General features: G+C 37.8%; 1 protein-coding gene across 4 annotated transcripts in view; it reads left to right on the top strand.

Annotated features, from left to right (window-relative positions):
* UTP20 (UTP20 small subunit processome component) overlaps window positions 1-25797 on the top strand; it is a 98817-nt gene that overhangs the window by 59934 nt on the left and 13086 nt on the right. For 2 of the 4 annotated variants that reach the window (XM_024127276.3, XM_024127275.3), the window contains 19 exons: window positions 531-748; window positions 1263-1407; window positions 2618-2705; window positions 3794-3937; window positions 4135-4185; window positions 4290-4442; window positions 5768-5923; window positions 6264-6404; window positions 6990-7127; window positions 11082-11221; window positions 11478-11560; window positions 14360-14649; window positions 15873-16012; window positions 16220-16376; window positions 20078-20176; window positions 21133-21300; window positions 22629-22795; window positions 23492-23633; window positions 24437-24553. In XM_024127276.3, coding sequence (XP_023983044.1) covers window positions 531-748; window positions 1263-1407; window positions 2618-2705; window positions 3794-3937; window positions 4135-4185; window positions 4290-4442; window positions 5768-5923; window positions 6264-6404; window positions 6990-7127; window positions 11082-11221; window positions 11478-11560; window positions 14360-14649; window positions 15873-16012; window positions 16220-16376; window positions 20078-20176; window positions 21133-21300; window positions 22629-22795; window positions 23492-23633; window positions 24437-24553 — 2737 coding nt within the window. The remainder of the gene's footprint in view (window positions 1-530; window positions 749-1262; window positions 1408-2617; window positions 2706-3793; window positions 3938-4134; window positions 4186-4289; window positions 4443-5767; window positions 5924-6263; window positions 6405-6989; window positions 7128-11081; window positions 11222-11477; window positions 11561-14359; window positions 14650-15872; window positions 16013-16219; window positions 16377-20077; window positions 20177-21132; window positions 21301-22628; window positions 22796-23491; window positions 23634-24436; window positions 24554-25797) is intronic. The other 2 variants (XM_028490488.2, XM_028490489.2) reach the window with 2 other exon arrangements.

Below are 25797 nucleotides of genomic sequence, written 5' to 3' on the forward strand. Positions count from 1 at the left end.
GGGGCGCGAACCCGGTTCCCCTGCATCGGCAGGCGGACGCGCAACCACTGCGCCACCAGGGAAGCCCTGTAGTACATGGTTTTTATGTGAGCATATAAACATTCATATTCTAGAAGGCTTATAATTGAAAAATGGCCTTCTTTAATACATTTCTTTTAGAACTAGGGCTTAGACTGCGGTTCACAGCTGAACTCTATGACTTATTAGCTCATTGGCTTTAGACAGTTCTCAATTTCTTCATCTGTAATGTGGAGATAAGGATACCACCTTAACATAGAGATGTTGTGAGGATTAAATGAGAAATATACATAAAGTGTGTAGATAATATAATGTTTGTATGGTGCCTAGAATTATTATCCATCAAATTTTAGATTTTAAAGTAATTTCCCTTCTGAGTAATCTTACTAACATTCATATGCACACATACACATATATAATTCATTAAACTCTATGAAAATTCATATGGAACATGTTTTTAGAAATAAACGTATTGAAAAAGAAGATGACTATTTTAGTGTTTTTTCTTGCAGATATTTCCCTTTCCTGGCTAAACAGAAACCTGGGCACCCGGAATGTGATATCCTGACCAATGTTTTTGCGATTCTCTCAGCAAAGAACCTCTCTGAAGCCACAGCTAGTATTGTGATGGAAATAGCTGATGACCTTCTTAGCCTTCCAGATTTTGAACCCACAGAAACAGTTTTGATCTTACCGGTGACAGGATGTGTATACACAGAAAGCGCAGATGGTATGTAAGCTGTACAGAGCAAACGATTCTTATACTTCTGAGGTATCATTTGTACCCTCAGAATGGAAAAGTTGATAGAATCTGACTCTTTTTATAACTTACGCTATTAAAAGAGTTTCTTTTCGCTAGGAATTAATACCAATTTATATAAGCTGAATTTGCTTTGCAGTAGGTAGAAATTCGGATTATTTATGCTCCAGAAAGCTCAGCTACCCTTCAGGACATTAGCAGATGATTTCAACTGTCATGTCTCTGAATTCTTACCATATTATCCTAACAGTTCTCTTACTACTACCCAAAATGGTTTAAATCCTCAAGGGTCTCATATAAAATTTTAATTTAGCTAATGATATAGATGTTTGACTAAGAAGAAAGTTATTTAATATTTAGAGTTGAAATTTATTAAATTATCATGGTAATTGAGTGCTTTCCTTTTCTGTCATTAGGAAGATATTGTACAGTTATCTTTTAAGAGCGTAGTTAATTAAAATCAGTACATTTATCACTATTTCAGAGTCTATCACGACAGGAGGACGATTAATTCTACCTCGTGTACCTGCAATTCTCCAGTATCTCAGCAAAACCACAATAAGTGCAGAAAAGGTGAAAAAGAAGAAGAATAGAGCACAAGTCAGTAAGGAACTGGGCATTCTTTCAAAGTAAGTGATACATTGGTCCTCAAAAGATAACATTACCACCTGTAGTTTTAATTTTTTTTAATTATGCTTGGTTTTTCATTTGTTTTAACAAGGTAATAAGCTAAAAAAGTTTTCAGTATTTTAAATGCCCTCCATTTTTAAGTTAATGTAGAATTCTCTTTCTCTGCTGGAATAAACCTTTTATGACATTTGCCTTTATTTAATTATAAAAGATAACAGACTTCAAAATTCTAAGGTAGACTAATAGATTTGCTTGTTTATTAGCCTTTACATATTTTGTTCAATTAAAACTTTGAGTTATGTGAGATCACATAGTTGTCATTTTTTTTAAAAAAGTGTGATTGATAAAAATAATTTAAAAGAGCAGGTTGCTGTATTTGTTCTTTTAAGAATCAAGAAGATCTTGCAAGGGTTTTTCAAGATTCTCTACTTACTACTAGACCTGGTAATATACAATTGTGATTTCTATAAAGTGCCTGGTTAGTAAATCTGAGTGCACAAAATGATTCTATCTTAAAATCTAAATTGTTACAGGACTTAGTTGTTGAAAGTTTATGTTTTCTGTTACCTTCAGCAACAATAAAAAATGATATATTAGAATCTGCCAGGAACTTCTTTTAAATGTTTTATTTATACTAGTGTATTTCTAAGTTTTGCAGAACGGGAAACCATGGAAAATATACTTACTAAATTTTATCATAGGCTACGTGACAGTGAGAAGATGATGAGTGATTAGGCACCAGAAAGACTAGGCTTGAAAGACCTGCTCTACCACTTCCTTGCTGTATGACATCAACTTCTCTGAGCCACAGTTTTCTCTGGGCAAAGTGGGGTTAATAATTCCTACATTATAGGGCTGTTTTGGGAGTTATATGGAAATGTTGTATATAAAGCCTAAAACAAGTCTCAGCACTTAAAATGTTGTTTCCTTGCAAAATAAGTAATTATCAATTATTAATTATAGGATTGGAGTTTACTATAACCCACCTACACAATCAGATGTTACAAAAGCAATAGAACCAACCTGAAGTTGGAGGGAAATAAGAGTGGGCACTGCTAAATAACTGAGTTAAGCTTTTTACACATACAGACATACTTAAAAGCCACCTGGGTCTTTCATCACTGATGTTTTTTTACAAAAAGTTTAACTTCTTGGAAAAATACTCTTATATATCTTCCTTACATATCCCATTTTTTTTTCCTTCTCCAGGATCAGCAAGTTTATGAAAGAAAAAGAACAGAGTTCTCTGCTCATTACACTGCTCCTGCCTTTCCTCCACCGCGGCAATATTGCTCAGGCATGAATTCACAGCACATTTGTTTGTCTTTGAAGTGGCACTTTATTATTAGGTTTATTTGTAAACAATAATTTTATTGGTTAGATTCTGTGATGTATTTATCACAGAGTATTTGTTGAAAGACTTCATACAGAAACATAAAATTGAAAACAGAGGAGAAAAACTGGGACAGAAAGAGGAATGGGGGCAGGCAAGAAGGTGGAGACCTCATCATCTACCGTTACAGTAAAAGTCTTAAACCCTTTATTTTCCTTTGTTTAGCTTCTAGTCCATTTCAGGATTTTTTTTCCCCTCTGTGACTTTGATCAATAACAAATCTGCAACCTGAGACATGCATTGATCTTGACAGTGGCAAACTGAATGAAAAGTCAGACTGTGTTAATATTCAGGCATAGTTTAGAGTTTCTGATATGATTTTCAAACCATAGTTCAGTCTTGATTAAAAGAGTCTTCCCATTTTGCACACTCATTTATAAGGCCTTAGGAGTTATACTGAATGACTCCTACTCTATAGTAATTCAGTTTAGAAGACCACAGATTTGTGAACAGCCAGAAGTGTGTATTTTTCCTCAGCTAGTTCATTTTTCTTGGCTCTTTAACTAGAAAATAGAAGAAATTATTTTTCAAAACCATGAATATTTCCTATTAGAATTAAAGGAAGAAACTGTTAATGGACACTATTATAGGTTTTTGGTTAAGTTAAAATGCTAAGAACTTTTAAAAGACAGGGCTTCCCTGGTGGCGCAGTGGTTGGGAGTCCGCCTGCCGATGCAGGGGACACGGGTTCGTACCCCTGTCCGGGAGGATCCCACATGCCGCGGAGCGGCTGGGCCCGTGAGCCATGGCTGCTGAGCCTGTGCGTCCGGAGCCTGTGTTCTGGAACGGGAGAGGCCACGACAGTGAGAGGCCTGCGTACAGCAAAAAAAAAAAAAAAAAAAAAAAAAAAAAGACTGTGAAATAACTTTTCTAAGTACTACTTTTACTTCTTATTTATACTTATTTGTTTTCTGTGCTGTAATATATTAAAGCCAATTTGACCAGTTTTATAAATTACTGAAATATGATTTCTCTCAATATTTTTTCTTAAGGATACAGAGGTTGATATTCTGGTGACAGTACAAAACCTGTTGAAACATTGTCTGGAGCCTACGAGCTTCCTCAAGCCTCTAGCAAAACTCTTCTCAGTTATTAAGAACAAGTTGTCAAGACAGTTGCTTTGTACAGTTTTCCAGGTCTGTAATATTCATTTTACCCCAAAATCACCCCTTTTTCAAAAGATAACTATGATGTGGAATGCATATTAGCAGCTTGCTTGGTGCTGGTATGATGTTTCCATATATATATTTGAGTGCGGCAGGTAGTCAGAGGGAGGCGGGCAGACAAGTTAAGGTTTTATTCACCAATAATATACTGCTTTCATTCCTTTTAGACTCTTTCTGATTTTGATAGTGGATTAAAATATATTACTGATGTTGTCAAGGTAAGAAAGAAAATCTTATGTCTCTTTTGCTTCCAAAGTATTATTATTCCTTATTTAAGATTTATATACCTTCATTTATATGGTTTCAATGGCATTTCTCGTAGCTTAACGCCTTTGATCAAAGACATCTTGATGATATCAACTTTGATGTTCGCTTCTCAGCATTCCAGACCATCACCTCTTATATTAAAGAGATGCAAACCATTGATGTTAACTACCTAATTCCTGTTATGCATAATTGTTTCTATAACATGGAGGTAGGTTTTTATAGCAAAAATGTATGAATTTTTTTTTATTGTTTTGATAATATGACTAAACGACCTAATTTCTTAATTTGGCTTGGAGGGGGATGGGATTTTTAATATAAAATTTCTTTTAGTTGTAGAATATTTTGTTCGGCAGAGACCATACTGTTATGCTCATGATTTGAAAGGCAGGTATTTTGAATAAAATAATATATGTGGAAGCACTTTGAAAAGTCAAAAAGCTGTGTATTAGAACAGGAAAATCCACAAAGACAGAAAGTAAATTAGTGGTTACCAGGAGCTGTGAGGGGCGGGAGGAACGGGGAGAGTGACATCTAATGGATTTCCTTTCGGGGGTGATGAAAATGTTCTGAAATTAGATAGTGGTGACGGTTGTAAAGCCTTCTGAATATACTGAAAACCATTGACTTGTACAATAAAAGGGTGAATTTCATAGTGTATCAGTTAAATATCAATTTTTTAAGTTATGTAACTATATTATTTAACAGTTTGCCCTCTTTTACTGATATAGTAAAAATAAAAGGGGTTTGCAACTATATTAAGTGCCATGTTGCTAAAATGAATTAAAACTCAAAAATGTGGAAAATGAAACCCTTGGTTAATAGTTAACTATGTAGTGGCATCAGTAATCTTTTTGTGGCATTTTATAGTTGTTCATCTGATATTAAGGATTAAGTAATATAGGAAAAAGTAATCTCCCTATTTGGGCTCATTCTTCATGTATCTTATCAAATTTCAACATGAGGGATCCTGAATCACTGCCTGGTTGGCTGAGTTGGGAATACTTTCTCTACACTCACAACCTACATTCCTTAAACCAGGAACTCTGAAGCAGCTAACCAGAATTATACCAGCCAACTGTGTCATTGTAAGTGATCACCTGATTTTGAACATTGAAAACTGGCTTTATTGAACCTCTTGTTCTGTTTGCTTTGAGAAATAAAGCTATTTAAAAAGTACATCTCTACATCAACTATACTTCAATAAAAAAATGAAAAAAAGAAAAAAAAATCCATGATGGATAAAATACCAAATTTCTAAAGAAAGGCAAAATCAGTAATAAAAAAATAGTACATCTCATAGTATTTTCTGAAATAACTGACACTTCTCAGTAAGCATGACTTTTCAAAGTCACTTACTGTATTCCTTACAACCCTATGTTTTGTTCTTCCTTAAGTATGAAGTACCTGTGGGACATTTCTTAGTAGAGAGTTTTATACAGAACAGTGGCTAAATATTAAAACTCTTTCATTGGAAAATAATATTCAATATTATAGCTATTATACAGAATAATTTGGGTTTTTTCCTGTGTCCAGTTAGGAGACATGTCTTTAAGTGATAATGCAAGCATGTGCTTGATGAATATCATCAAAAAGCTTGCTGCTTTGAATGTCACAGAGAAAGAATATAGAGAAATCATTCATCGTTCACTTCTGGAGAAATTGAGGAAAGGATTGAAGAGCCAGACAGAGGTATTGGGGTTTGCAATTAAGTACTACTATCTGTGGGTTTTGTTTTTGTTTTCGTTTTTGTTTTTCCCTACTTCTGCTATAGTTGTGTAGAAAAGCAGTCAGGCTTAGTACACTTAATTAAAATACTTGATTGTATAAATATTCAGCAAACTTTTAACAGGGGAGTAGGAACAGAGAAGAGGGCAGTCACTTCTGATTTTATATAGTTTGTTGTTTCAGTGGGAATGTTTTACTTTTTAAAAAATTGTAATGACTTTTTTGGTGTTTCTTTGTATTACCTAAGAAGCAAATTCTTTTTAAAATTTACAAAAAAAATTTTTTCTCAACTCGATGTTTGCAGAGTATTCAGCAAGATTATACCACGCTGCTTTCCTGTTTAATTCAAACCTTTCCAGATCAACCTGAATTTAAAGACTTGGTACAGCTAACTGATTGCCATGATCCAGAAATGGACTTCTTTGAGAATATGAAGCACATTCAGGTAGAAGACAATTCTGCTTTTTTTTTTCTTGTCTATAAACAAGTGTTTCAAACCGTTCTGTCTCATTTTAAAAGATATATTTTAGGGAATTCCCCAGCTGTCCGGTGTTTAGGACTCCACGCTTTCACCACCAAGGGCCGGGGTTCAGTCCCTGTTCTGGGATCTAAGACGCCACAAGCCGCACGGCATGGCCAAAGAACAAAAGGAAAAAAGAGAAAAAGATATATTTTAATTTTCCAAAAAGTTCTGAGCTTCTCATTCCTTGGTCTTTGTGATCATCAGATTTGCATAGGAGATGATTGTTTCCTGGGGTCTGATTTCCTTGGTGGTATCACAAACCACAATAATAGTGTCACCTTTCCCTGCCATTTCCTAAGAAGTTTAAATGCTCTAGGATCCATTGGTAAAGAAATACTATGGATTATGTCTCTGAAAGCAAATCAAGGCACAAGTGTTTGCTCATGTAACACATGGACTGTATTTCACTCTTTTAATCTTTTCATGGAAGAGGAACTTGATACTGAAATGGAGCTGGTTGTAGGTGAGATTATTCAGTAACTAATTCATATTTTATCTGACTCGTAGATCCACAGAAGAGCAAGAGCCTTGAAGAAATTGGCAAAACAACTAATGGAAGGCAAAATTGTGCTGTCTTCTAAATCTCTTCAGAATTACATCATGCCTTATGCCATGGCTCCAATTTTTGATGAGAAAATGATCAAGGTAGGGCATTAGATCTAAAAACCAGTAAGCTTCTCCTTGTACCATGACACACTTTTCCAAAATGTAAATGGGGTTGGTGGCATCCATACTGATATTGTCACCATAATTACAGGCCTAGAATAGTTCTAAAGCCCTTAAAATTGTGCCTGGCACTTGCTCTAAATATGGTGGCTGTTATTTTATTTTCGCTATTATTAGCTCATAAAGGCCAGCCACAAAATATTTCCTCGCTTAGAAATGATCACATTACTAAGATGGCATACTATTATTTTTGTATCATAGGCCTTAATTCTCATTGTTTTCCCAAATGGCTCATAAGAAATGAAATAAAACAACAGCTGCCTTTTCTTTAGCTCTATACCAGGTACAGACACAATACTAAGTACTTTAATATGTAATCTGATTTCATCCTCACAACAACTCAACCCTATGGGGTAGGGACTGTTATCATTGTTTTATAGGGGAGTAAACTGAGAATATGTGAGGTTATAGAACTTTCTCATAAACATACAGAGTCAGAACTGGTATTTGAACCCAGAATGTCTTCACTTTTATACCTCATAGTGTGTAAGAACAGTGCCTGGCACATGGTAAAGACTTGATAAATATTTAAGTCTAACTGAGATAATATCAGGATTTGTGACTTGAATTTATACTGTTGATTATATGATCTTGTTCAAGGATAGGTTTCCTCTATTATTTCAGGATATTCAAAAAATTTTTAAGAATTTCTTAAGTGGATAAAAGAATGCATCCCTAAATTCCAGTTTGAAGAGCCAGTAAGCAGCTCAGAGTTAGAAGGCAGTAAAATAGGAAAGAGGTGTAGACGAAAAAAATTAATTATATTTACCTTTAATTGGTATTGTTATGGTATACCTTTCTACAGTCTTTTATTTTTAACCTATTTGTGATTTTACTTTTAAAGTTTGTTTCTTGTAGGTAGCATATAGCTGAATCTTGCTATTTTTCATCCAATCTGACAGTTTCTGCCTTTTAATTGGTTTTAGACCATTTGCATTTATTTTTGTTTTGTTTTTTTTTTTTTGTGGTACGCGGGCCTCTCACTGTTGTGGCCTCTCCCTTTGCGGAGCACAGGCTCCAGATGCGCAGGCTCAGCGGCCATGGCTCACGGGCCTAGCCACTCCGCGGCATATGGGATCTTCCCGGACCGGGGCGCGAACCCGGTTCCCCTGCATCGGCAGGCGGACGCGCAACCACTGCGCCACCAGGGAAGCCCTAGACCATTTGCATTTAATATGATTATTAATATGGTTGGGTTTAAATCTATGATCTTGTTATTTATTTTGTATTTGTTCTGTTTTTTTTCCTCTTTCCTCCTTTTCTTCTTCTATTGGATTAATTGGATATCCTTTAATGATTTTATTTTATCTCTGTTGGCTTATTAGTTATCTTTGTACTATTTTTTTTCGTAAGTTTTACCTGTATGTTAGTTTTAAACCACACAATACACTGTTGTTGTTTTTGCTTCAAACCATCAATTATCTTTTAAAGAGATCCTTAAAACTAAAGAAAAGATCTTTTGTATTTGCTTCCATATTATATCAGTAATTTCCAGTGCTCTTCATTCCTTTGTGTAGATGCAAATACTCATCCTGTATCATTTTACCTTTGACAGGAAGACTTTCTTTAAATTTTTCGTAGTGCAGGTCTACTGGTAATGGATTCCTTCAGCTTTTGTTTGTCCTTTCTCATCTTTGTTTTTGAAAGATAATATTTCTAGGTATGGAATTCTAATTTCACAGGTTTTAAGTTTTTCCCAGTACTTTAAAGATACTACTCTACTGATTTCTGGTTTATATTGCTTCTAAAGGAAGTCGTTCTTTGTTCCTCTGAGCGGAATATATCTTTTTTTTTTCCTGGCTGGCTTTAAAATTTTCTCTTTATCACTGACTTTAAGCCATTAAATTATGATGTGCCTTAGTGTCTTGTGCTTGGGGTTTGTTGAGCTTCTTGGATCTATAGATTTATAGTGTTTGTCAAATTTGAAATTTTTGACCATTACTTCTTCAAAGATATTTTTGGTTCCCGTTCTTGCCTTTGGAGATTCCACTGTATTCCATTCCAAGTTGTCCCATAACTCACTGACACTCTTTTTTTTTTTTAAATAGTCTTTTTTTTTCCCTTCTGGGTTTCATTTTGTTTCATTTTTCTACTACCATGTCTTCAACTTCACTAATCTTTTCTTCTGCTCTGTCTAATCTACTGTTAATCCCATCCAGTGTATCTTCCCTCAGAATTGTCTTTTCCATCTCTAAAAGTTCAATCTGGGCCTTTTTCTTACATGTCTCTCCTTAACATGCCCATGCTTTCCTTTCCCTTCTTGATCAAATGGAATATATCAATAATTATGTCAATTGTTTTAATATCTATATCTACTGTTAAGTCTGTATCATCTGTGTCATTTCTGTGTCCATTTCGATGGGTTGATTTTTCTTCTCATTAGAGTTATTTTCTGCTTCTTTGTATGCCTTGTAGCTATCTTTCAGATGCCAGACATTGTGAATGTGACTTTGCTGGGTGCTGGATGTTTTTGTATCTAAGTATTCATGAGAATTTTTTTCAGATGCAGTTGGGCTACTTGTGAGTAGTCTGGTCCTTTCACTTTTAAAAATTTATTTATTTATTTGTTTTTGGCTGTGTTGGGTCTTCGTTGCTGCATGCGGGCTTTCTCTAGTTGTGGTGAGCGGGGGCTACTCTTCGTTGTGGTGCGCTGGCTTCTGATTATGGTGGCTTCTCTTGTTACGGAGCATGGGCTCTAGGCAAGCGGGCTTCAGTAGTTGTGGCATGTGGGCTCAGTAGTTGTGGCTCACGGGCTCTAGAGAGCAGGCTCAGTAGTTGTGGTGCACAGGCTTAGTTGCTCCACGGCATGTGGGATCTTCCTGGACCAGGACTCGAACCCATGTCCCCTGCATTGGCAGGCGGGTTCTTAATCACTGTGCCATGAGGGAAGTCCAGTCTGGCCCTTTTGAGGCTCGCTTTTAAGCTCTGTTAGGCAGGAGCAGCCTTTAGTCTGGTGCTTATTTGAACCCACCACCGAGGCATTAACTTTCTGAGTACCTGAATACCTAATGCTTCATGTATCATGAGGTTTTCTTACTCTGGCTGAAAGGAACATGATCTGTTCTCATCCCTGTGTGGTCTTAGATGAGTGTTTCATCTTTTCCTTTTTGGTGGTTCTTTCCCGGTCTCTTCCTTACTCGTGTGTACTGATCAGTTCTCAGCTGAAGCTTAAGGAGCTCTTTCTCTGGGCAGCTTTTCTCTGTGTAGCTCTCTTCTGTCTGGTCCTCTGCCCTGAGGACTCTAACTCCACAGCCTCAACTCTGCCCCCTTAACTCAGGGAGACATGGGGCCCTTTTTGGGTTTCTTCTCATGTGCTATGACCTGACAGTTATCCCCACACAATGAATTGGGGTAACTATACGGCTCATTTCATTTGTTTCCTTTCTCTCAGGAGTCACTGTCCTGCAGTATTTGATGTCCAAAGTCTGAAAACTGTTTCATATATTTTTGTCTACTTTTCTGGTTTAAGGTGTGAGGGTAAATCCAGCTCCTGTTCTCCATTGTGCTCTGAAAGAGCTATCTCCGTTGCATCGTACTTACGAATGCTCAGCGGTGCAATCTGTAGTTGATTCTGACATTTGTCAACTTTTACACAGTGAATTTACTTCATTCAGTCTGTAGGCTTGAACCAATCAGGGAGGTCTGAGTGGAATAGAAAACAAAATGTGTTAATATCCTTTAATGAGAGGAAGATGTCATTCCTTTCATTGACAGCATCTTTTCCTAGAGCTAGGGGAAAACAATGGAGTATAGTTAGGGCATTCTTTCCTTTCTATAATTGCTGATCACCTACTGTCTAAGCTTTTTAATGCACCAAGTTAGCTGTGTACTTTATTTGCAAATACTTATTGATGCTCTTGATTTGTTTTACAGCATGAAAATATAACCATTGCTGCCACAGAGGTTATTGGAGCTATTTGCAAACATTTCTCTTGGTCGGCATATATATATTACTTGAAACATTTCATTCATGTCTTACAGGCGGGACAGATCAATCAAAAGTTGGGTGTCAGGTATGGTCAAACTGCTTATTTTTATTTTGTTTTTAAAATGTAAATTTTGGATTATTTTCTGAAACAACCTTTGTACAATCTCAGTTTACTTTTACCTTGTATCAATGAGGTGATACTAAGACTTGTTAAACTGAAAAAATACCTAAAACTGGTAAAAATAATTTTAATGTTTATAAGTCTTTAACTTTCCTCTCTTTTTAATAGTCAAGTGATATTATTAATCAAATGAACATTTCTGTGAAAATTTTTTTAACAGTTTGCTAGTGATAGTGTTAGAAGCATTCCACTTTGACCACAAAACTCTGGAAGAACAAATGAGAAAACTTCAGAGTGAAGAGAGTAAGTTTTTTAAACTTTCTTAAACTAGATTTCCTTCCTATCCTTGGATACTTTATGATCATGAATTAAAGATAGCAAAATTCAATTTACTCCCTTTTTCTGCTCTTGTAGCAGTGACCAGTGAATGAGTCAGGAGGAAGTTAAAATGAATGGTTTGAGTATTTTTGTAAAAAACGTATTTAACAGTACAGAAGTCCAGACTAAATTGTATGGGTGAAAAAATCTGACCTGTAGATTATTTACACAGAAATTCAATTATATCACCTTAATGTGTGGAAAGAACGTTAAGCAGTGAATGCAAAGAAAGTCGAAGAATTAAAAATTAGAGCAACAGTTAATGAAATATAAAGTAGATACAACAGAAAGAATCATCAAAAATAAAAATCAGTCTTTGAAAAGATCATAAATTGGCAAACCTCTGACAAGATTGACCAATGACAATAGAAGGCATAGTAAATATTAGGAATTTTAAAAGATCACAATTAAATGAAAAAGGTAAAATAACATTTGTGATCTTTGCACTTACAAATTTGAATACTTGGGTGAAATGTTCAAATTCTTAGAAAAATAAAATACAAAAACTGACTTTAGAAGAAATAGAAAATCTGAATAGATCTCTAATGATTAAAGAAATTGAATCTGTAGTTAAAAATTTTCTTCTGATGAAAATGCCAGGTCTAGACTGTTTTATAGTCAAGTTTTACAAACACTCAAGGACTAGATCATTTCAACCTTATATCGGCTATTTCAGGTGACTGAAAAAGAGGAAACCCCCACTAACTCATGAAGTTGGTGACTGGTTAATGGAACTTAACATTAGCAAACAAAAAAATGTGATCATCTATAGAGACACAGGGGGAACATTTGATTAAATTCAACATCCATTCATAATAGAAGCAATTACCAAACAAGGAATAGATAGAAATTTCATTAACCTGTTAAAAGATGTGTTTTTAAAACCTAATGATGGGGTACTTCCCCGGTGGTCCAGTGGTCAAGAATCCACCTTCCAATGCAGGTTGCGCAGGTTTGATCCCTGGTCGGGGAACTAGGATCTCATATGCCACAGGGCAACTAAGCCCATGTGCCACACCTACTGAGCTTGTCTGCCTCAACAAGAGAGCCCGTGTGCCACAAACTGCAGAGCCCACGCGCTCTGGAGCCCATGCCACAACTAGAGAGAGAAAAAACCCGTGCACCACAACTAGAGAGAGGAAAAAACCCGCATACCACAACTAGAGAGAAGCCCGCACGCCGCAACTAAAGATCCCGCGTGCCACAACTAAGACCCATCGATAGATAGATAGACCTATCGATAGATAGATAGATAGATAGATAGATAGATAGATAGATAAATAACCAACCAAATAAATGATGGGACTTCCTGGTGGTCCAATGGTTAAGACTCCACGCTTCCACTGCAGGGGGCGCCAGTTCCATCCCTGGTCAGGGAACTAAGATCTTGCGTGCCATGTGGCTTGGTCAAAAAAAAAACCTAATGAAACATCATACTCAATGGTAAAACATTAAAAGCCTTTGCTTTAAAACCAGAATGAGGTAAGGATACCTACCACTACTGCTTATTTTGAACATCAGACTCTAAAGGATTTAGCCATCACAGAAAATTAAGGAAAAGAATAAACACTTAAGTAGGCCAAGGTATTTATTCTAATTGTTTTGGCTAAAGACATTGAAATATCTTGGCCCTTAGTTTGCATTACTGCAGTGTTCCTACTCAAAATTTTCTGATTCTTTGATTCATTATCAAATCACTCTAGAGCCACACTGATGAAGAGAAAAACTGTTCTGAATTTGTAGAAACCATTTGTGTTTTAAATAATTAATGTACTAAAGCCCCTTAGTTTATCTTCAGTCAATTGAATCTGCATTTTGAAATTTTGCATAAACAGAAACATTAAAAAATTAAAATATTAATTCACTTCACTGTTTTCTTCTTAGGTATGAATGAAGTTTGAAACAGTTAGTGAGCGTCTACTGTGAAATGTGCTTTTATAGACATTATCTCATTTGTCCTCATAAGAACCTTACAAGAACCTTGGGTGTTAGTTACTGCATATTTTTGATATGAGAAATTGAGATTCAGAAGTAAAGTAACTTTCCCAAAGCTACATGGCCAGTAAAAAAAAAAATGAAGACTAATAGCTATCATTTTTTTGAAAGTCAATGAAGTGTCAGAAGTATATTTTAGGCACAGTATAGACTTTGTCACATTTAATCCTAACAATAGCCTTGCAAGTAGGTGCCATCTGCAGTTTACTGGTGAAGAATCCAAAGCCCACGAGGGTTAAGGTAATTGACTATAGTCACATGGCTTGTTAGCAGAGCCAAGTCTGGACTTTCTCTACAATACTGCCCAGTTTTCTTTAATAAATTGAATCCTATAATAAGGTATGTTTCTGCATGAGACTTGTTGGCTGCCATTTTCATGTTCATGAATGTAGGTTTTTGCTTTTGGAAACCTCCAGCCACAGCTTTCTTTTGGTTAAGAGCCCTCCTCCCCCCAGCCTCTCCATGTGATCCCAAAGTACCCTGTACTTGCTTACTATTCCACACTTTTTAAAAAATAATTATCAGTTTACTTGTCTCTATTCCTCATTAGGCTAACTGTAAGAAAATGAAGGACCATAACACTCTCATTTACTGCTGTTTCCTCAGCCCTTATCTTGCCCTTATAGTCAGTGATATTTTTTATTAGATGTTAGTAGAAAAGACTACTTAACACAACTGTGTTGTTTCCTTATTTAATTTAAGGTGATTTTTGTTGTTTACTAAACATAGACACCATAGAAGAGATTGAGTTGCCAGAGCATGAAGCCATGGAATTAGAGCATATGGATGAGGATGAGAAGGAAGATGGATGTAAGACTTTGTCAGACAAGAATGAAGAGCTAGAAAACCCTGACCCAGATGATTGTGAAGGGACAGCAGCTAAGGAATCCGAGTGTATCACGAAGTCCATCTCTTTCCTTCCTTGGAATAAGGAAGAATTGGAGAAAACAATTAAAAATATCCAAGGAACCATAACTGGGGACATCCTACCCAGGCTCCATAAATGTCTGGCATCTACGGTAATCATTCTGTTTGGGGCCCAGCAGGCCTGTGTGACCCTGTGGGGTGTCCGTGGGGCCCTGTCAGACTGAGGCTCCTAACTATGTGGATTGACATCAGCTTTTAGATTTTATTTTCTCTCTGCATTTCACAGTTCACCTCCCTTCTCTTATCTCATCATCTTCAGGTTCATCTCGTACAGCTAAGGTAGTAATGTTTCTTCTTCATTATGATTTTGATACTGGTAGATATATGTTTTTCTGTCTCCAAAGATAGATATTAAGATGACTCCCATTTCCAAAAAAGGTTATTAAAAATTAGAGTATGTTTCCCTTTTCTACTTCTTAGCCACTTCTCTGCTATTCAAAAATACATCTTTTTCGGTACTTCCCTGGCAGTCCAGTGGTTAAGACTCTATGCTTCCAGTGCAGGGGGCGTGGGTTCGATCCCTGGTCGGGGAACTAAGATTCCCACATGCCACGCAGCATGACCAAAAAATTTAAAAAAAGAAAAAAAAGGAAGAAAACAAAAATACATCTTTTTCTTGTTTAATAGGGGTAACATTTTAGGAGTGCATTCTCATGAAGCCAGAGCCTTTCCTTCTCAGTGTAAAACTTGAGCTGGCAAACTGGCCCATGGGCTGAATCTAGCTTGCAGCCTGTTTTTGTAAATAAAGTTTTTTTGGAACACAGTTACACCCCATTCATTTACATATTGTCTAATTCTGCTTTTGCCTTACAATAGCAAAATTGAGTAGCTTCAATAGTGGCCATAAAGTCAAAATTACTTACTATCTGACCCTTTACAGAAAGTTTTCCAACCCCTGATGTAAAATACTGACTTCATCATTTTGTATATTTGTAAATAAAGTTTATTTGGGGCACCATATTTTTTTATGTACCAATGATGTCACTTAAACACCTGAAACTCCCAATTAACACAAATTTTATGTGACTTTTTAAATATTACACAGCAGTCTTAACCCCACATCAGGGAATACTTGGTTTTATTTGGTTATTGATTGGTTGATTGCTCCTTGGAAAAGAATATTCTCATTGATATTATTTTTATAATTTTGGAGGGTTATCAAATTGCATAATTGAGTTTGTTTTTTAAGACATTAAACTTAGAAATGGATATAAGATATATCAAAAGAGCTTATCTTTCAACTGCAAGGTTGTAGTGTTGGTAGGTCCCTAATCCATTTATTTTTGTTTTAGTTTAACCTAACTTTTTCTTACAGAGTAAAAGAGAAGAAGAACACAAACTCATAAAATCAAAGGTTGTGAATGATGAGGAAGTAGTTCGAGTTCCTTTAGCTTTTGCCATGGTTAAACTAATGCAGTCCCTTCCACAGGAAGTTATGGAAGCTAATCTGCCAAGGTACGTTGTGTGACAAATCAGAAAAGTTCAGTGAAAGTCAAAAACTGGTTCTATCTTCTCTTTTGTCAGGAAGAGAAGTACTGTCACAATTTGCTGTAATTTAGAATCCTAATTGGCATAATTTGGGTTATGAGTAGTTCAGAAACAAAAGGATATTTATATTTGGTTCTGTTAATTTAATTAGTCAATTAATTTCTCATGTTCTAGTATTTTGCTGAAAGTGTGTGCCCTCCTCAAGAACAGAGCACAGGAAATCAGAGACATTGCTCGCAGCACTCTTGCAAAAATAATAGAGGATCTGGGTGTGCATTACCTACAATATATTTTAAAAGAATTACGGACTACCCTTGTGCGTGGCTATCAGGTAAATTGCATCATGTACTTTATATTCAGATTGGGTTGGGGTTCAAATAGTTGCACTTTAAACACTAAGTCATGATACTTTGGGTCTATCTTTTGTAAAGTTGATCTACTGAGAGAGCAAGCAAGAATATTTAAAAATTTTTAATCAGTATTTTTAAAAATCTGTTTTTTAAAAAGCCCTTATATTTAATTTTTTAAAAGATCCTTATAGACCTGCACTTCATAACCTGTGTTTTTCTCTCAAATCACTTGATATCAAGTTTTGTATTCTCTGAGTTCTTAATAAAATTCTTATTGAATGTATAGCCACACATGTGAACAATAAAGAACATAGACATTTGTTTAAGAGTTGAAATGTATGACATGTCATAAAATTAATAAGAGCACCAGGTGCAATACAAAGCTCTTTGAGTAGTTACCTGGCTGTCTTGCTACTCCAAGTGTAGGCCCTGGACAAGTGGCATCAGCAGTACCTGGGAGACTGTTAGAAGTATGATTAGGACCCTACACCTGACCTACAGAATCTGCATCTTACTAAGATCCCTGAGTGATCTAAAGTTTGAGAAACACTGCAACTTGTTTTTCTCAAATACCCAGCCAAGACTCCTGGTAGTTAGCTTGACCTTCCAAGTCCTAATTTGTTCATAGGTAGGTTCCTATTCTATAGGTTATAAGTAACACACTAAAAGTATCAGTATTCATTGTCACTGTCTCTCTTTGTATAGTGTTTTAGTGGTTGCTCCAGGTTACCATATCCATACTTAATTTTTAATAATCTATTTAGAATCAGTATTTTAGCACTTCAAGTGGAATGTAAAAACCTTATTACTCTATAGATCCCTTCACCCTTCCTTTGTTTAAAAGTTGTTTATGTATTACTTTGCTGAAAACTTGTATGTTGAAAACTTATCAAGCAGCGTTAGAGTTTTTACTTTTAATCCTCAAATATGCCCAGATAGGGCTTCCCTGGTGGCGCAGTGGTTGAGAGTCCGCCTGCCGATGCAGGGGAACCGGGTTCGTGCCCCGGTCCGGGAGGATCCCACATGCTGCGGAGCGGCTGGGCCCGTGAGCCATGGCTGCTGAGCCTGCGTGTCCGGAGCCTGTGCTCTGCAACGGGAGAGGCCACGACAGTGAGAGGCCCGCGTATCGCAAAATATATATATATATATATATGTATATATATATATATGCCCAGATATTTATCATTTCTACTGCTCTTCCTTCATTTCTGAATTTCCAAATTTCTTCCTGGTATCATTTCCCTTTGGTCTAGGCAAGCTCATAGAGCAAGTGTGGTGGCAACGGATGCTCTTCGTTTTCCTTCCCCTGTGAATGTCTTTGTTTCACCTTCATCCCTGAAGGATGTTGTCACTGGATATATACTTTTGCATTGACAGTTATTTCTTTTCTTTCAGCACTGTAAAATTGTCATGTGACTTCCTCTGGCCTTTCTGATGAATAATTAAATTATTCTTCCCCTCTAAGTAATGCATTGTTTTTCTCTGGCAGCTTTAAAGACTTTGCCTTTATTTTTCAGCAGTTAGATTATGAATGTGGATTTCTTTGGGTTTACCCTGTTTGAGGTTTGTTGAGCTTCTCAACCACATTGGGGAGTTTTCAGCCATTATTTCTTCAAATACTTTTTCTGCACTGCACTCTTGCTCCTCTCCTGGGACTCCTGTTCTACTTTTTTGGGGGGGGTCCCATCCATCCCTGAGGCTCCATTTTTATTTTCTATTTCAGTCTGCTTCCTTTCTGTTTAGATAGCATAATTTCTATTGATTCACCTTCAAGTTCACTGACCCCTTCCTCTTTAATCTCCATCCTGCTATTGGACCCATCTAGTAAATTTTCTTATTTCAATTATTGGTCTGTTTGTTTTTTTTCAGTTGTAAAGTTTCCATTTAGTCCCTTATATCTTCTGATTCTTTGCTAACACATTATTTTTCCACTTATTTCACACCTCCAGCTGGAAAGCTGGGGCTTTATTTATCCCACTTTGCCATGCACTTCCCACAGCTGTACCCACACAGAGGCTAAGTGGTGGCAAGACAGAGAAGGAGAAAAGCAGCTAGTTGGCCATCCTCTCAGAACTGCAGTCCCAGTGGGAAAGGAAGGTCTCCCAGCAGACTTGTGGCTGCTGCAGTCCCCACGTCTATAAGTGTATAGAAAACGGGTAAACGCACTGGGAGTTTGGTGGTACTTGCACTCTGGTGTTCTTCCCCAGTTGCAGCTCCGTGCATCCTGTCTGGGGCTTATAGCTGCACTCGGTGGGAGAGACAGGATAGGGTGTGCTTTCTCCATCTTGCCTGGAACCAACCGGAGCCCCTGTCAGTGTCCATGTTTATTGTTTCAACCAGCCTGTATTTCATGGCTGCTTTGTGTGAGGTGCTCTTGGGCACTGAGCATACCAGGATGAATACAGTACAGCTGTCTATGAGGAGTCATTCACACATTTAATTGAGCATCTGAGGTATTTAAACAAGTAGCCCTTTTTTCTTTAACCACCTGTTCTTCCAGTCTGTCTCATTATTCGTTAAAGTAAGTAAAATAAGGATGAGAGAACAGCAGTTTGGGTATTAGTATTAATCATGTAGACAGAACCAAAATTGTACTCTTCGAGTTTCATTCTTCACCCCCGCAAAAGGATTTTTAAAAATTATATAAAGTCCTCAGCAAATATTTTATATATATAAAAGTATTTAGGGGCTTCCCTGGTGGCGCAGTGGTTGCGCGTCCGCCTGCCGATGCAGGGGAACCGGGTTCGCACCCCGGTCTGGGAAGATCCCACATGCCGCAGAGCGGCTGGGCCTGTGAGCCATGGCTGCTGGGCCTGCGCGTCCGGAGCCTGTGCTCCGCAACGGGAAAGGCCACAGCGGAGGGAGGCCCGCATACCACAAAAAAAAAAAAAAAAAAAAAAAAAGTATTTAAAGATCATAAGTAGATACCTATGAAATTATGCCTTTAAAATCCAATCTGTATATTGACAGCCAGGTATGTTTTCTTAGTGTATGATCATTATCTGATGTTTACCTTGATAATTTACAGAACCGGAAGCAGTATACAGAATACACCCTTTTGTGTACTCTGTATACTCTGGCATCATCCGGTTTCAAATCCTGACTCCACCATTTCCTGTTCATGTAACCTTGGGCAAGTTTGATTGACCTTTTTGTGCCTCAGCCTCTTCATCTGAAAATGCTGATAATGTAGCACCTACGCCATAGATAGAGTGGGTGAGGATTAAATGATTCAGTACCTGTGAGGTATTAATACAGTGCCTAGCCCATAGTAAGCTCTAAGGAATGTTAGCTGTGATCACTGTGAAGGGCAAAAACTTGTTTCCTTCATAACACTTTTTGTACCAGGTTTGACTGCATTCAACGTTGGCAGGCTCCTTAATTCACAGGTTGGTTTTTAAAAGTTCAAGACTTGTGCTCTTCTTTATAAATCATTGGCCTGATTTAGTCACAATAATAGAACCTAAGCATGGTGATGTGTCTCTGAGCATCTTTTCTACAAAGGGACCATCTGGTTAAAGGATTTTAGGCAGTGATATAAGTATGTGTCATTTGTCAAAGCTTCTCCCTGCAATAATTACAGATATATAATCTGAGTGCGCCCCTGCCGTACTTCTAAATCTTGTTTTTTCTACTGTGGTGTTCTTAGCTATCCATATTCTTATTATACATTTTGTTTTAGGTCCATGTGCTAACTTTCACTGTTTACATGTTGCTGCAAGGCCTCACCAACAAGCTGCAAGTTGGGAATTTGGACTCTTGTTTGGATATAATGATTGAGGTAAGATTTAGAGAAAGGAATTCTAATTTTTTTTAAGAGGTCAAAGAACACAAATCAGTTCACAAAATAAGAAATAATAGCCTATAAATATGAAAATAATGTACTATCTCATCTCTTAGGCTAGCAGAGATTTAAAAAGCTGAGACTCAACTGATGTGAGATGGGCACTCTGCTGTTGCTAGTAGGTTTTGAGTTGGTAAAATCAGAGGTGTGGTCTGGGGTTTGTACAAAAGTATATTCATTAGAGCTTTATTTAGAATAGTGAAAAATTAATAACAATTTAAAATCAGATAATATGATAATTTGGGGGGTAGGATTAGAAAGACACTAAATTTGGCACACAGTCATTTGTTTATTCATTAAAAATGTAGACACTACATTTTTAATTAAATGCATTAATTTTGATAATTAAGTTACAAATATGAGGGCTTCCCTGGTGGCGCAGTGGTTGAGAGTCCACCTGCCGATGCAGGGGACACAGGTTCGTGCCCCGGTCCGGGACGATCCCACATGCCGCGGAGCGGCTGGGCCCGTGAGCCTTGGCCGCTGAGCCTGCGCGTCCGGAGCCTGTGCTCCGCAACGGGAGAGGCCACAACAGTGAGAGGCCCGCGTACCGCAAAAAAAGTTACAAATATGAGAATTTCTTGAAGAGAAATTAAGCTACTCTTTGATAATATCAAAGAAGAAGTGCCTGTTTATATATTATACAATTATATATGTAAATCTACCTGGTATTTTTCTTTTGTTTTCCATTGGTGTCAACCTCGAAGTGTTTCTGTATTTGTTTTTTAGTAATTGGTCCCTAAACTACATTGAAAAAAGTGAAATCTAATAGAAATTCCTATTGTGTAATTTTAATCCTTGACTTTGACATACCACGCATTTTCAAAGACTGCTTATGTTGGCATAAGTTGCTGAGTGCACATAATTGCCATTTGGCTTTTTTTCTTTTAAAGATTTTTAACCATGAGTTGTTTGGTGCCATTGCTGAAGAGAAGGAAGTAAAGCAGATCCTCTCCAAGGTCATGGAGGCACGAAGAAGCAAGAGTTATGATTCTTATGAAATCTTGGGCAAGTTTGTAGGAAAAGATCAGGTTACAAAACTTATCCTTCCACTAAAAGAGGTAAGGACTTGAATGTAATAAAGGGGATCCCCACCTTACAGTATCATGAGTTCTTGAAAAGAGCCTTGAGCATCATGATTTGCTTTGGTGCTAAGGGCACCAGTACCATGTGGCTGGCAGCTCAGTGGATTCTGATTCCTCTGATTCTGATTCTTGGATTCTGATCCAAGAATCAGAGTCCCTGATATAAACCATGAGATGCAAAAGGAAAGGCAACAAGAATTGAACTACAGGTGAATTATACAGCTGGGTCCCGTCAGCAGCTAAGAACATAGCCTTTGGAGTCAGACTGCTGCTCCCCGATTGCCAGGAGGAAGAGAACTGGCATTTATTGAACAGATACCCATGTTCTTAGCACTGTGCTTCATTATCTCTTCTAATCTGCACAACTGTCCCCTGAGATTGACAGTACTTCCGTCTTACAGATGAGAAAATTCAGGCTTAGAAAGATAGAAAGGAACATGTCTAAGGAGAAAAGTCAGGATTTAATTCCAGATCTTTCTGATCCAAATCTCACATTCTTTCCACCATTTTCATTCTGCCTTTCCTATTGGGCAGGGACTGTCATTTACCTGCCTTCATAGTGTTCTCTGTGCTAATTCCACATGTTTGGTGCTAGATTAACTCCCTAATTGTTCTTAGAATGCATTTAGCTTATCTGAGCCTGATCTAAGAATGTTAGATATGTTTTGAGGATGAGAAAGAGTTGACGAAGCACACATATTTTCCGTGTAAATTATCAAGTCCCTCCAAGGTAATCAAAGTTACTAATCCATGGGAGCTAATGGATTAACTCCATTAACAGGGGAGTAGCTATGACATGCTGAGGGTTGTACTGGGGTTGATGGTGCTGGGGTCCCATTAAGTTCCTCTGATTTGGCCCAATAACTAATATCCAACCCTGAGGCCTGGCCGTCACACCACTTCCTTAGCATGGTTTCCTGTGAGTAGTGACTGCATTTTGTTGATGTTGTGTTATGTGTGTGCTTGCCTACAAACCACCCCATTTAATGCACTTGGAAGGCTGACATCTTCCAAGTGTCACATCCTGTCTCCAGCCCTGTGCCCAGACCTCATCAACAAAGACAGTGCCAAGGGGCACAAGAAATCCAGCGGCATACACAGCTGGCAGTGGTTATCTCTGGGGCTGAGGTCATGGGTATATTTGACTTTATATAGCTATGTTTGAAATTTTATTAAGAATGTGTTTCTCTTTTAATTAGCAAAAGGCATATTTTAAAAAGTAAATATATAAAAGAAAACTACTATTATAACAAATCAAAATGCAGTTCTGTGTTACCTCAGCATGCATTTATGTCTGCCTCTAGATCTTGCAAAATACCACGAGTTTAAAACTGGCCCGGAAAGTTCATGAAACCTTACGTCGAATCATAGCAGGATTACTTGTAAACCAGGAAATGACGGCAGAATCCATTCTGTTGCTTAGTTACGGTTTGGTCAGCGAAAACCTACCCCTGTTAACAGAGAAGGAAAAGTAAGTTTGAAAAAAAAAAAACAACTATCCTTTAGGTTCATACTTCTAATAAGCCATTCAGTACTCGATTACTCTTAAGTGGGTTCATTTAATAATTTGCTTTAGTAGGGAAAAAAGGTATATTTATCTGAGTTGTAAGACGGTACTGCTTTGCGGTGTTGGGGCTGAGGTCCTTCCAAGTAATACATGTCAACACAAGATTGTTTCTGCTGAATGCGGTAGCTGTGAAGGCAACCAATTATTTTGACGTTTACTTAATACCACTTTTGTTTTAGATATTTATTGAATCAAAGTTGGGATAGACTTAAAATATATACTTCTTGTTCTGATCAGAGATTTAGACCTCCGAAGATTTTAAATACCTTATTTGTAAACTTCCTTTGAATTTTGCTTCTGTATTCTGAAGGAGGCTCCTTGGCATTTGTTTTCAGAAATCAAAGGAAGGGAGTGTCCCCTTGCTGTTCATCTTCATTTAAATGTGTGTTCATCCCTCTGATCTCTGTTTCTGGGGTTCTAGAAACTTTGATCAACAACGTAATCATCTCTTCGGTGTCTTGTGGTTAAGGGGGAAAAAACTCACAGCAAAGAGCAGATTATTTGGTACTGGACTTACCTCACCAGAAGGGGCCATAGTAGCTTCCGGGGATGCAGCGTACAGTGTGCTTTCTACTAGCTTTCATTCCACTTGATTGACAGAAATCCAGCAGCGCCTGCACCAGATCCGCGTCTGCCACCCCAGAGTTGTCTTCTGCTCCCCCCAGCTCCAGTTCGAGGCGGGCAGAAAGCTGCTGTGAGCAAGAAAACCAACATGCACATATTTATTGAGTCTGGACTTCGGGTAAGAATTAACCTTAAAGTGAGGCTGGCTGCACACAGTGAGTCTGTGCCTTTTAATCCTCTACTGAATTTCCAGTACTGCTCATTTCCGCTGGAGATGCTGGTACTTACTTGATGATATACCTTTCTCAGAATTAATGATTCTGACCTAATATTTACAGTGCTTTCACTGTTGCTTTGCCCATGAGTCTGCACCTCTGAACAACTCTAAATTTTTTGAAAACAAATTTGATCGTTTTATTGTATATATTTTTTAAATCCTTCATTGGCTCCCTTTTTTCCCAGGAGAGAGCCCTGTCCTTCCTTTGGGCCACAAGGGCATAGCCTCATCCTGTACACGTGGCTTCCCTTCAGTTCTCTAAAGTCACCACACTTTTCCCACCCCAGGACCTCACCATCTACTCCTCCCTATCTGCCCAGGTCCCCATAGAACTCTCAAAGCACCCTGATTTATAGCGAATTATTCCCTAGAGTCTGTCATCCTGGCTAAGATCCATGAGGGCAGTGACCCTGCTGGTCTTGGTTATTGCCGTGTCCTTCACGCCACGCCAGTACCTGGAATCAAAGCAGATGCTGAGTAATAACCATTTGGTAAATGAACTTCGAATCTCAGCTGCACAGTGAGCTCCCACCTTCTTCACTTACTGAGACTCTCCCAGGTGGTTCCCCTTTCTTCACACTTTGTATAATTTCAAATAGAAGCATCTTAACATTTCACATTGGTCTCTTAAAATCATTTCACCTTTACCTCACTCATTTGGTCTTAGAGGCAACTGATGGGAAGTATCTTTTTAAATCTTCTAGCTGTTGCATCTTAGTCTGAAGACTTCCAAGATCAAGTCTTCAAGTGAACATGTTCTGGAAATGTTGGATCCTTTTATGTCTCTCCTCATAGACTGCCTGGGTTCCATGGACGTGAAGGTGAGCATCTGTTCCTTCACGGGAGCTGTGTTGTGCAGTATACCTAGAACTTGTTTCTAGGCTCGTGCTTCACAAGATGATTGAGTTTTTAAAGAGATTTACAACGTCATGAAGCACCTGTTCTCTGCATTAAACTGCTCCCTTAACAGCAATTTAATAATAATAGATAGCGCTTAACAGTTGTAAAAGCCCTTCATTTGACCCTCACAACAACCTCACGAGGGTGAGTGGCGCTGTCCCCATGGCAGTAATCATCACCTCATCATCATCCTGTTGCTACCGCCCACTGCTGTGAGTCCTCATAACAACCCATGAAGACATATTATTATGTGTCTCTTCCATAGGTGAGAAATCCAGGCCTTAGGCTAAGTGACTTGCCCCATATCACAGATCTAGGATGTAAGCCTCAGTCTGTCAGACTCTGAAGCCCGCCCACTGCTGTGAGTCCTCATAGCAACCCATGAAGACACATATTATTATGTGTCTCTTCCATAGGTGAGAAATCCAGGCCTTAGGCTAAGTGACTTGCCCCATATCACAGATCTAGGATGTAAGCCTCAGTCTGTCAGACTCTGAAGCCCACACCTTTCCCACTTTCTCAGATTGCCTGTTTTACAGTAAAGGTGCCAAGAGGTTAAGTATTTAACACCTCTGTGGTCAAACAGGTGATAAGCTGCAGAGCTGGCTTTTAAGCCCTGGTCTTTTTGACTCCTGAGTCTTTGCTTTATCTTCGTCTAATCCAGCCCAATAAGGCCATCCCAGCAACCAGGGTGTAGGGGTCTATTAGGTAGAGCTGAACCAGCTGATCTAGGTCATCTAGAAGGTTTGGCCTGGAGGTTCAGGGATTCTCTTGTAGTCACTTGGTCTCAACACATTTTTTCATACCTTTGGCACTGCACTTAACTATATTAAATTACAGGTCACAGTTCCCGTGCTTAATTTCAGCTAATCTGCTCCCTAAATGCGGAAAGGCATCCTTTTTATCATCGCATTTCTAACACTCTGTAGAGTGCCTTGTGTACATAATGCAAGCTTAATAAGAATGGATTAAATTGAAGTACCATTCTAGAAAATTGGAAAGGCATTTATAATGTGTTTTTCAGGGAAAAAAATGCTAAAATTAGCCAGCCCATCTAATCATTTACCCATAATAGGTTAAGAATATGAGCACCTTTTCTCACTTGCTTGGGATATACCTTCACTTGCTATGGAGAAGCAGTAAGTTCTACAACAGGGAAGAGGAA

This window comes from Physeter macrocephalus, chromosome 6 (assembly GCF_002837175.3).
Source record: "Physeter macrocephalus isolate SW-GA chromosome 6, ASM283717v5, whole genome shotgun sequence".
Taxonomy (NCBI): domain Eukaryota; kingdom Metazoa; phylum Chordata; class Mammalia; order Artiodactyla; family Physeteridae; genus Physeter; species Physeter macrocephalus.